Source organism: Chiloscyllium plagiosum, chromosome 2, assembly GCF_004010195.1.
Source record: "Chiloscyllium plagiosum isolate BGI_BamShark_2017 chromosome 2, ASM401019v2, whole genome shotgun sequence".
Lineage (NCBI taxonomy): Eukaryota > Metazoa > Chordata > Chondrichthyes > Orectolobiformes > Hemiscylliidae > Chiloscyllium > Chiloscyllium plagiosum.
In genome coordinates, this window is record NC_057711.1 from 81,957,806 (window position 1) to 81,970,620 (window position 12,815).

Genomic DNA, 12,815 nt, shown 5'->3' on the forward strand with positions numbered 1-12,815 from the left:
GGTTTTATACAGTTCTTTACAATCCTACAATTCTTTACAACTACCTGGTCTCTGGCACCTCAGTAGAGGAGGTGAGAAACTGAGCAATTCCTTGATTAATCCAAGTTTGACCTGATACCAAGGCATGTGTACCCCTCAAGGAACTCTGTCCCCTTAAAATGTTGCTGCTCAGTCACAATGCATCCCACCCTGATACCCATACAGTAACAGTGAGGTTACCAAACCTCTACAAGGCAAAAATACTGACATTCTGAACACAAAAGACTATCAGTTACCATCATGCCAAGTTAATAATGCGACATACATACGAATAAATGGAATTCATCAGCCCCAATCCCAGGATGGCTGAAAATGGAAGCAGCCATGAAAACAGGGACATACCAGTCCTTCAGTTCATCAATAGAGAGCTCAAGATTTTAGTGCATAGGTGAAGACAGGTGGGTCATACTTATCCTCCAGGCCATAGGTTGCCCCAATCATAGCAAAGAAGGTATGAATGGGGATTGTGAAGGTGGTCAGCTGGTCACTGATGTACATGGGTGCAGTGCCAGAAACATTTTCATGATTTGCTGCATACTGGTAAGACAAGCAAGATTTTCACCAAGAGCTCCCTGTGGATCATAGACATATAAAGCACTTGGGGTCACAAGGTGCATGATGTTTCTCACCCTTGGAGAAATATGTGCCCAAGTCATTGAGATAGCATCAACCAAACGGGAAATCAAATTCAATCCCAGCGGAAAATCCCTGTGCTGTGCAACACAGAGCTGCTTCATTACCCTTTCCCTCGTTCTCACAGGATGCACAAAAGAGGAAGAGGAAGTGGGACTGCATTGCTGAGGGCCAGATAAGCTGTGGAGGAGAATGCAAAAGGAGATCACAAGTATTCCATCTATTAAGCATCTGGTTGACAGCTAATACCCCATTCAGGTATAAAGGTTATGGAATCATACATTCCTTGCAGTGTGGAAACTGGCCATTCGACAAATCAGGTCCACACTCTGAAGAGCATCCTACCCAGACCCCCTACCCTATAATCCTGTATTTCCCATGGATAACCCACCTAGCCTGCACATCCATGGACACTTTGGGCAATTTAGCATGGCCAATCCACATGTTTGATTGTGGGAGGAAATCAGAGCACCGAGAGGAAACCCACACAGAGACAGGGAGAACATGCAAGCTCCACACGGCCAGTCGCCAGAGGCTGGAATCAGACCGGATCCCTGGTGCTGTGAGGCAGCAGTGCTAACCACTAAGCCACCATGTCATCCCACAGCGGGAGATGGCATCCTTGGGAATAGTCTGATGCAGATCTTGTGGAATGGCAGTGTTGAATGACGGAGGGTGCTGGTGGCATTTGCCACTACAGTTTAACCTAGCTGCATGTTGAACTATTGATGGAATGTTCAGTGTTGTCAATGGTGGTCATTAGGGTCTTCAAGCCTTACAGTTATATGCTTCTTTTTTTTTGGATTTGGATTGAAATGCTATCATGTACAAATTACCGTCTTAGACTGCCACAGTCATATGGCTTCCATCTCTACATCTCCAATAGTTTACTTATACATCACAATCTTTAGTATGGAAATAGAGAAACTATCTGATACAATTCCACAGTAAATATTTTGGTTTATGCAACAACTGTGAAGATTTGAAAAAGTAGGAAATATAATTCCTTACTCAAACAAGATAATCCTGAGAAGACTACAAAGGAAGTTCTAATGTCACTCACCATACATATCAGGTCATGACTCTATTCCTTCCTCACACCAGTTAAAATGTTGATGACAAAAACGGAGGTGGGAATTCCACATGCAGAGATAGCCTCTTATTGATTTTCAGACTAAGCATTTCTGGTGCTCATTTTTAAAGGGAATTAAATTCTAGTTTTATTTTATTAATTCATTACTAGCACCTCTGCATCAATATTATTCTAAAACTAGTAGACAGGAATTGCAACAAAGCAGTCCCAGGCATTTATCCCTCCCTCTTTGGTCTCAACTCACTCATCTTGACAGGATGCAAAGATGGAGTAATAGGTGTAAACTTGTTAAATACTCGTTGAATAGAACAGTACATTCATCATTTTAAAAGATTCTACTACAACTGCAGGAAACAACTATACATCTTCTAAAATGCTGTACATTACAAATTATTTTTAAATAGTATTGTTCCATAAGCTACAAAATAATGTATTAAATTAAAGTGAACTCTAGTCATCAAAGCACAAAATGACTTCAATATGAATCATTGCATTGACACATTGTGGATTATGGGCTAATTGCTAAGACTACACAGAGTTCATTATTTATAGCAACTGTCAGTGTTGATTGTCACTAATAAAACTAGTTCAGTTATCAAATGAAATCCATAATTAAATTGATAGATGAGACACTCTGCATAATCAGAACATGTAGTAATGCAGTAATAATACTGCATAAGCAGACAGCAAAAGTCACAAGTGAAATCAGTTCCTGTTGAAAATTATGGATACAGATTAAGGACACTGAATTTATTACTAGGAATTCTTATTATCAGAAGCCAATACAGTATGTTACATTAACTATTTTTAATAGAATCAAAATGATCATGCAGCTGCAGATTACATGCAAGTAGAAATCTCTTTAATACTAGCTATGTTCATATTTTTGTTCTTGCTTTATAAGCCCTGCACACAAGAATCCCCAAAGTTTCAGCAAAGAAGAGGAAAGAAATTGATGAGGTAAGAGAAGAACAAAATGACAGTAGACTACCTAAAGACAAAGAAACAACTTATGATTGTTTCTATTCGTATGTAAATAAGAGCTTAGTGAAAATAAGCTTTGGTCCATTAGAGGCAGAGACAGGTGAATTTGTAGCAGAGAATAACGAAATGGCAGAGATACTAACCAAATATATAGGCCTGGAGTTTTGCTGAGCCAGATGACTTGGAACCTTTTTAAAAATGGCAATTGGGTCTCATTTCAAGCTTCCTGATCCCATTCCCAGGGTTTCCAATTTCCACCAGGGCTATTCAAAGGTGCAGGCTGGTTTAATGGCATGAACAGGCAACCTGGTCTCCAACCTTGCTGGGTTTAGTGCAGAGATAGGCATGGCCTACAACTTTGCAATTTTGATGGAGTTGGGCCAGTTTCTATAGGGCTTATGGATCATGATGCTCACTCTGTCCACAAGCCATGTTCTGACCTTCCCTCATCACTCATCATGGTTCCTCATGCCCCCAAGCCAACCTATGCCCCCTTCAATCAAATCCCATGGTTTCTCATACCCCCATATTAGGCTATGGCACTTCATTGCCCACAACACAACATATCGAATAATGAACCAAACAGTGGCAATGAAATGTGCAAGAAAATCTTTTCATAAGAAGTTATTTGTTCATTACTTTCCACAGCAAAATTTTCAAGCATTTGTGTTCTTGTAACTTTGTATAAATAACAAATATTATTTAAATGGAGACACACTACACAAAGCAGCCACACAGAAAATGACAAAAAAGTAGCATCCAAGGTTAGTTTGTAATAGGAACGGCAAATGGAATGTTGACCTTTATTTCAAAGAGAATGAAGTATCAAAATATGAAAATCTTGTCAAAGCTATACAAGAACCTGATCATACCACATCCTGAATTTTGTGAACAGTTTTTGTCCTCTTATTTAAAGTAATATATACTTACATTGGTGGCAGTCCAGAGAAGGTTGGGCATGGAGGGATTTTCTTATGAGGAAAGTTTTAGCAGCTTGGACTTGTACTCATTGAAGTTTAATAGAATGAGAGGAGACCTTACTGAAACATACAGATTTATTAGGGGACTTGACAGGGTAGATGTGGACAGGTTATTTCCCTTTGCAGGAAAGTCTGTGGCCAGAGAGTATAACCTCAGAGTTGGGATTACCATGTAAGACAGAAATGAGAAAGAATTTCTTTATCAGAGGATAATGAATCTGTTGAATTTTTTTACTGCAGAGGCGAGGTTGTTAAGTATAGCCAAGGCTGAGATAGACAGATCATTAATAAGTAAGAGCATCAAGGGCTATGTGGAAAAGACAGGAAACTGGAGTTGAGGATTATCAGATCAAATCACGATACAATCTATAGAAACAATGAAATCTGCAGCAACAATAAGACATGTAAAAAAAGATTTTTATAAAAACGAGTCATTCGTTCACTACTTTCTTCTTTCTGCAAGCCAATAAAAGGTCAATCATCCAGGCTCTTTAAAGTGTCAATACCATAAATGAGGCTTGGCTGAGAGCCCAAATATCCATTGGAGTGCTGAAATGGATGAGACCCAAAGGAAACATTGCTTGATTAACAATTCTGGCTTTCTGTTCCATCTTGTCAAGTATATAATGTTTATTTAGACCATAGGAGTAGAAGTAGGTCATTCAGTCCAGCAAGGCAAAAGTGGGTACTGCAGATGCTGGAATTCAGAGTCTAGATTAGAGCAAGTCTGTCCTTCTATTCTAGATGTTGATCTTCTCAATGCCACTATCTCCATATCCTTTAATGTTGTTAATCACAGAAACCTATTGATTTCTATCCTGAACCCACTCAATGATTCAGTTTCCATAGCCCTCAAGAGTAGAGCACTGGTTCCCAGCCTTTTCAGATGAAGACTCGTGCTGCATGACTAAGTAGATTTCCATTCTCCTTAACATGCATGGTGACAAATTTCAGCAGACACGGCCTTCAGTAATATGCCCGAAACGTCAATTCTCCTGCTCCTTTGATGCTGCTGACCTGCTGCGCTTTTCCAGCAACACATTTTCCAGCTTCAGTAATATATACCAAGGATTTGGAGGAGTTGGTAGCTCGGATGCAAACTTTTTGCGGCATTCTTCTTACCTTGGCCACCAGTTAAAAACCACTGGAGTAGAGAATGCCAAGGATTCACTATCCTCCAAGTGAAGAAATTCCTCCTCCTCAAACTTAAATGAGGTAGGTGGTGACAGGATGTCAGGGGTGAGGACGAGAGTTTTTATGAAAACTGAAGAGAACAAATCCCACAGCACTGATGAAAATTCTTTAAGCAGCCTAATACTATAGCAAACGGTCCATTTGCTGTCTCCAACCTCTTGTCCAAGTTGGCTGCCCTGTCTGCAGATGGCTTCCACCCTCCAGGAATGAAGTCACTTTCTCCAGAGGCAAAGGCACAAAGCAGGAAATTCACCCAACTCCCATTAATTGCCTCTTGAATGAAACTTCATATTTTTATGTCTATTGAAGCCAAAACAAATACCAGAAGTCATGAGGAAGACAGAGTCTAGAAGGAATGAGCTTAAAGAAATCAGTGTAATAAAACTTGACTGGAGAAATTAATGAGGAGGAGGAGGGTCAATATTTCAGGCAAAAGCCCTTCATCAGGAAGGGCTCATTCCTGATGAAGGGCTTTTGCCTGAAACATTGACTCTCCTACTCCTTGGACGCTGCCTGTCCTGCTGTGCTCTTCCAGCACCACACTCCCGACTCTAATCTCCAGCATCTGCAGTCCTCACTTTTGCCCTAGAGAAATTAATGAGTCTAAGTGGCATGGACCTGATGATCTGCATCTTATGATCCAAAAAAAAAGTCATAACCTAAAAATTGGATGCATTGCTTTTGATTTTCCAGAATTTTAGATTCCAGAAGAGTTTCCAAGAATTAGAAGGCAGCAAACATAACCCTGTTCTTTAAGAAAGAATGAAGAGAGGAAACGGAGTTCTAAAGGTCAGTGAACCTAACATCATTAGTGAGATAATCAATTATGAATAATTGGAGCCCTTAGAAAATCAGAATATATTCAAGCAGAGTTAACGTCAGTTTATGAACGATAAATTTAATTTGACAAATTTGATAAGAATTCTTTGAGGATGTAACTAGCAGATTGGATAAAAGAGAACCAATGAATGAAATGTATTCAGATTTTCAAAAGCACTTAATGAGTTGTCATGCAAAAAAGTTTATGATATCTAATTATGTCACAAGGGATTGGGAGTAATGTATAAGCATGGAATAAGGATTATTTAATTGATAGAAAGCAAAGAGTAGAAATAAATATAATACTTTCTGATATAATTAGTATGGTATACTTAGGCCTCAACTATTTACAATCTATAGTAATGACTAAGGTGAGGGGGCAGACTGTCAAATATCCAACTTCTCTGACAATATGCAGCTAAGTCCCCCAGATGAAGAGTGGATCTGAGGAGAGTGCAAGCAACTAGAATTGGTTTTGAATATTAGCCATGAGCTTGCTGAATGTCAAACTTCACAATGGGCTCACTGGCCGACTCCTGCTTTTATTTCATCATCGTGATACTATGGGACCCTGTGAGAGGTTTTCAATGAGAACACATAACATAGGGCAATGACCAGCCTATTGCCTTCCTGCTTGTCCCTGAACCTTCCCTATAAAAATGAAGCCAGGAAAACATCAAAATCAGCACCCTCTATATCATATTTAAAATGATAATTAACAGCAATTGAGTTTCATAATAAAATGTACTTAATCTTATGCTGTGAACATAATGTGGTTGGCATGGGAAGATGAGTGAGTAGGTTTTTTTTAATTAGACTATTGAAAGATAGGAAGGAAGGGGGCATACATACTTCAGGGGTGCTCTGTGTGCATCAGGAGCATCCCTCAAAGATGTTACCACCCAACTCCCTGCCTTTGTCAGTTTTCACTCACCACTCCTCTCCTTAGCCACAAATCAGATTAGCTAGCAGATTGCAAGAGTAATACTTTCTTTCTCTGAGGGATGGAAGTCCCATTCTCGATTAAGGCTACCTACGTATGTTATTGCTGCGGAATGATCTTTTGTAATGTGTGTCATGGGAACTGGGGAGGAGAGCAGTACACTGTCCCCCACCACCACCCCCACCTTGTAAAACATAGCTCTGTAAGACCTTATGTTCTGATCTTGTTTCTAATCAAGAAAGATTGTGAGATTGTGATAAAAAGTTGTTCTGCTTGACATAGCTATGATTTGTTTGGCAGTACTGGTGCTTAAGCAGCTCATCAACAGCTTGAAGTGTGAAAATGAGAATGAATGCAGACACAGTCCTTGGTGTCAGTTTCTGCCTCGTGAAAACACATTTCTGAAACATGTTTCTGATGGAAATACTGACATGCATCTGGAGGTTTAGTCCACAGAAACAGGCTGACTTTAATAATTGTTCCTAATGGAGAGAAAACATGCCCATATATTCACACACAAAATGTTATTTGCAATGTATGCTAGAAGACATGCACAGAACAAGTTTGTTAGTCAAGTTTGTTGGCTTTTAGATCTTTATCGTTTTTTTTCCTGTCTTTTCCATGTTATTGTGCACTGACAATATAGTATCTAACCTCTTTCTGAACACCATGAACATAAAATGTCTTCCCATCGAATTTCAATTTGCTGACATCAGACCTGGAAAAAAAGGAAAAAAACACATGAGGAGCTTAGGAGAAAATGAGGACTGCAGATACTAGAGATCAGTCGAGAGTGTGGTGCTAGAAAAGCACAGAAGGTAAGGTAGCATCCGAGGAGCAAGAGAATCAACATTTCCGGCATAGGCCCTTCATCAGGAATGAGGCTTGTGGGCCAGGAGACTGAGATAAATGGGAGGGGGTGGGGTTGGGGGGGGGGGGAAAGGTAGCTGAGAATGTGATAGGTACATGAAGGTGGGGGAGAAGGTGATAGGTCGGAGAGGAGGGTGAAGCGGACAGATGGGAAAGGTGATGGACAGGTCAAGAGGGTGGTGTTCTTCCTCCAGGCGTCGGGTGATAAGGGTTTGGTAATGGAGGAGGCCCAGGATCTGCACATCCTTGGCAGAGAAGGAGGGGCAGTTGAAGGGTTTAGCCATAGGGTGATGGGGTTGGTTGGTGCGGGTGTCAGAGAACATCATATTCCACCTTGGGACCCTGTAACCACACAGAATCAATGTGGATTTCACCAGTTTCCTCATTTCCCTTCCCCCCCACATTGTCCCAGTCTCAAGCCTTCAACTCGGCGCCGCCCTCTTGACCTGTCTATCATCTATCCACCCCACCCTCCTCTCCGACCTATCACCTTCTCCCCCACCTTCATCTACCTATCAAATTCTCAGCTATCTTCCCCCCAATCCCACCCTCCCACTCCCATTTACCTTTCAGCCTCCTGGTCTACAAGCCTCATTCCTGATGAAGGGTTTATGCCCGAAACGTCGATTCTCCTGCTTCTCAGATGCTTTTCCAGCAACACACTCTCGACACATGAGAAGCATGACAATAATGGAAAATTAATCAAATGTGTTACTCTCCACACATGGGAAATGTAAAAATATGATCAGTTTAGAAAAATATCAAGCCAAAAAAGAATATAGAAATAAGAGGAGGCTATTCACTCTTTTCCGTCTGTTCAGCCATTCAATTAAATTAGGTTGGATATCTATCTTAATTCCAGCTACACAACCTGATACCATAAGTGTTAATAGACTATCAAACAAAAATCGACCAATCTCAGTTCTGATATTTTCAATTAACCTAGCCACAACAGCTTTTGAAGGACAGAGTTGTAGATTTTCTCTATTCTTCATGTGCAAACTATTACGATCCCTGAAATTAAAATTTGAGATGAAGGCCATTTGTTCTCTCCTAGAAAAGCATTATTCTCTCCTGGCTCCACCAAATAGTATTTTAGCTTTAATATCCTTTTGTTTCAGGGCTTAGTTCCTTTGGTCCCCAGTGACATCCTTATCCTATCTGATTTCAGTGGCCAGGCAATCATTCACTGCCTGTTTCCCAGGTCTGGAAATAGGCAGGAGGCTGTTAAAATTGGTCAACTTGCCTGGCTACTGTCCTTCTCAGATGAGCACACTGTTTGCTTCATTGTTTGGAAGCTAAAAATGAGAACAACATGTCAAAAGTACTTAATTGGTTGCACTTTGGGATTTCCTAAGGAAATCAAAGGAACTACAAATGCAACTGATTTATTTTTCTTTATTTCTTATATCCAGAGCTTTCTATGAAACCATCCTATTTTGCACAAGTTTCTTCAGTTTTCTTGCAATAGATGAACTAACTCCTTGATAAGGTTTACCAAAAACTTGCTGTGAGTTTTATGCTAATACTGTAGCTATTTAAATAACACCACATAAAAATGTGAGTATAGATGTCACTTTAGGAGTTCCAAATGTGTTGCTAGTGGTGAGGAATACAGGTTCACAACATAGAAGTACACAACATAATATAGAACAACATTTAAGACATTTTGCATTAAACCCATATTACAATAACAGGTTAAGACTGTTCAATATGCCAATGAGATAGTATGCATTATCAAAGGTCATGATGCAATGTCATTTGATCTTGCTCTCCCTTGTAGCAAAATACAGTCACAGAGATGTTTCTTCAATAACATTAATGTTTTCCTTACTTCAAGCACTCTCAATTTTTTGTTTGCAGCACAGCAAGACTAAGAATATTACTTGGTGGCAGTGAGTGAAAGAACAAATTAGAAAGGTCTAAGTCATTGTCAAAATGCTGCAAACAGGTCACAGGTCCTGCAGATGTGTGCTGAGTGGGTGAGATGATTTACAATTATTACACATGCCAGCTTCGCTAAAAACCGAGCACAATGCAAGTCAATACAATATTATATAGAATGGGTACCTATGCAGACAATATCCTACTCAGGCAAATGTTAGATGCTAAAAAAGCTATGGAGAAGGAAGTAACAAAAGCACTCAATGACTACTTCAACCAACAAGCAAAGAAACACCTACTGTCCGAACCTGTTTTGCCACTTTAAATAACTTATGCACATATAAACTGAGGTCTCTCTGTTTCTGCACTTTAGAGTTATACATTTTATGCTTTATTGTCTGTCCATGTTCTTCCTACCAACACACATCTCACTCTCCTCCACTGAATCGGACTTCATCAACTTGCCTATGTCCTTCTAAAGTTTTCACTAACCTTTTCATAGTTTAAAATGCTTTCATGTTTCATATTAATCACAAGTTGTGAAAATTTGCCCTGGACACCAACGTCTATTAATATATAATCCAGAAAAGCAAAGATCTTAATACTGATTCATGGGAACTCAACTGCAACCAATCCAAAGAATCAACTATTAACAATTTCTGTCTGTTTCCTGTCACTTAGCTATTTTTAAAAAATCTATACTATGACTATTCATCTTATTTCATGAGTTCTAATTTTGCTCACAAGTCTGCTGTGCAACACTATATCAACAGCCTTTTGAAAGTTCAAACTCTTACATCAACAGCACTGCACTCACCAACCCTCTATGTTATCTCTTCAAAAACTCCAGCAAGTTAGTTAAATATGACTTTCCCTTAAGAAATCCATGCTGGTTACTTAATAACCCACAATTGTCCACGTGTCCATTAATCTTGTTTTTTTTCAGATGGTAACCAGGCAGGGCCGGGTGCTACATGTGCATAGTTTTCAAGGAGGGTCACTCAACCTGAAACATTAACTCTGATTTCTCTCCACAGATGCTGCCAGACTTGCTGTGTTTTTCCAGCAATTTCTATTTTTGTCTCTGATTTACAGCATCCGTAGTTCATTCAATTTTTATGTGTAGTCATTTTCTCCTGCACTTGTGGAAATCCAGCAATGGCAGTGAATAACGTTGGCTTTCTGTTTATTCTTTGAACAACCTAATAAATTCATTCATTCTTTGAAAAGTGTTACTTCCTGAATGCAGTTATGTGTGGCAAACTGTGATATACCACACATCCTCAGTGCAACCCTGGAAAAACCTGAAGGTGGGAGATAATGAGAACTGCAGATGCTTGAGAAGTCAGAGTCTGTAAAGAGTGGGGCTGGAAAAAGCACAGCAGGTCAGGCAGCATCTGAGGAGCAAGAGGGTCAATGTTTTAGGCATAACCCTTCATCAAGACACTGCAGGTGATGGCGTCATTGACAGTGTGTATTGCTTACCAATCCAAGAGTTCATAGAACTTCCTGAAGGAATGGTCAAAGGGGAGTGATGACATCCTGTAATATTCTCAGCCAACTCTGGCAATGCCACTCTGATAGTTGAAGCTAGCTGTACTGGCTGTGAGATATTCAATAGCTCAATGTCACACATGATCTTGGTTACCCAGCATCCTGCACTGTTTGACCACTTACTGTCACTCCTTGTGACTGTCGTGGTCTCTGCTCTAGCTGGTCATGGACCACCCTCTACAGATTTCTCGACAGCTGCACCAATTTACCAGTTAGAAGAAAGAATGAGTGTACTTCACTCATCATCTTGCCTGCCTGAGATAATCTGTGAACAAATTGCAGGGAACAATGTGGTCAGCAGAGACTTCAAGACCTTTCCTCCTGTCCTGAGCACAGAGTCATAGAGTCATAGAGATGTACAGCATGGAACTCATCCATGCCAACCAGCTATCCCAACCCAATCTAGTCCCACCTCCCAGCAACCGGCCCATATCCCTCCAAACCCTTCCTATTCATATATCCATCCAGGTGCCTTTTAAATGTTGCAATTGTACTAGCCTCCACCACTTCCTCTGGCAGCTCATTCCATACACATACCATCCTCTGTGTCAAAATTTTGCCCCTTAGGTCTCTTTTAAATTTTTCCCCTCTCACCCTAAACCTATACCCTCCAGTTCTGGACTGCCCACCCCAGGGAAGAGACTTGGTCTATTTATCCTATCCATGCTCCTCATAATTTTATAAACCTCTATAAAGGTCACCCCTCAGCCTTCAATGCTTTAGGGAAAACAGCCCCAGCATATTCAACCTCTCCTATAGCTCAAATCCTCCAACCCTGGCAACATGCTTGTAAATCTTTTCTGAACCCTTTCAAGTTTCCCAAAATCTTTCCAATAGAAAGGAGACCAGAATTGCACATAATTTTCCAAAAGTGGCCTAACCAATGTCCTATACAGCCGCAACATGACCTCTCAACTCATGCACTCAATGCTCTGATCAAGAAAGGAAAGCATACCAAATGCCTTCTTCACTATCCTATCTACCTGCAACTCTACTTTCAAGGAACTATGAACCTGCACTCCAAGTTCTCTTTGTTCAGCAACACTCCCGAAGACCTTACCATTAAGTGTATAAATCCTGCTAAGATTTGGTTTCCCAAAATGCAGTACCTCGCATTTATCTAAATTAAACTCCATCTGCCACTTCTCAGCCCATTGGCCCATCTGATCAAGATCCCATTGTAACCCGAGTTAACGTTCTTCATTGCCCACTACACCTCCAATTTTGGTGTCATCTGCAAACTTACTAACTACAAAGGAACTTAGATTATCTGAATATCAATTATCCGAATGTCGGATTATTGGAATGGGATCTCAAGGTCCCAATAGAAACATTACGTCAAAGCGCTGTTTCAACCCTGATCGCATCTTTTGTTTACAGGTACAATGATTAAAAGTGAACTCGGCTCACTGAAATGCTGCCGAGCACAGTATTGGACAGTCCAGGTACCGTCTCTAAATGACTGACCTCCTGCCCTCTCTCTCTCTCCCCACACTTTCCCTGGAGTTCTAATAGTGGTGTCCCCTAAACCCCCCTTCCCCAGATAATCTCTCCAATATTGTCCTATACAGGGCAAAGGTGGAACATGTCAGACAGTTGCAGTAAAAAGTTGTGTGTGTGTGTGTGCTATTTGCTTACCCCACAAAGGCAGCAGCAGTCTTAATATTGGTGTCCAGTCCAGCTGCCCCAGTGGCTGGGGGGGTGGGCAGCAGACAGGGGCACGGGGGGGAAGGGGGGGTGGGAAACTGAGTTGGTGGAGCAGGGTGAATATGGGAAGGAGTTGTTTGGGGTTGGGTGAGGGAGGACTGGGATTAGGGGTGGG

The 12,815-nt window shown here is 40.7% G+C and overlaps 1 protein-coding gene across 2 annotated transcripts in view; it reads right to left on the bottom strand.

Moving 5' to 3' along the window:
- frmd3 (FERM domain containing 3) overlaps positions 1–12,815 on the bottom strand; it is a 245,765-nt gene that overhangs the window by 56,002 nt on the left and 176,948 nt on the right. For both annotated transcript variants that reach the window (XM_043712851.1, XM_043712861.1), the window contains one exon: positions 7,340–7,403. In XM_043712851.1, coding sequence (XP_043568786.1) covers positions 7,340–7,403 — 64 coding nt within the window. The remainder of the gene's footprint in view (positions 1–7,339; positions 7,404–12,815) is intronic.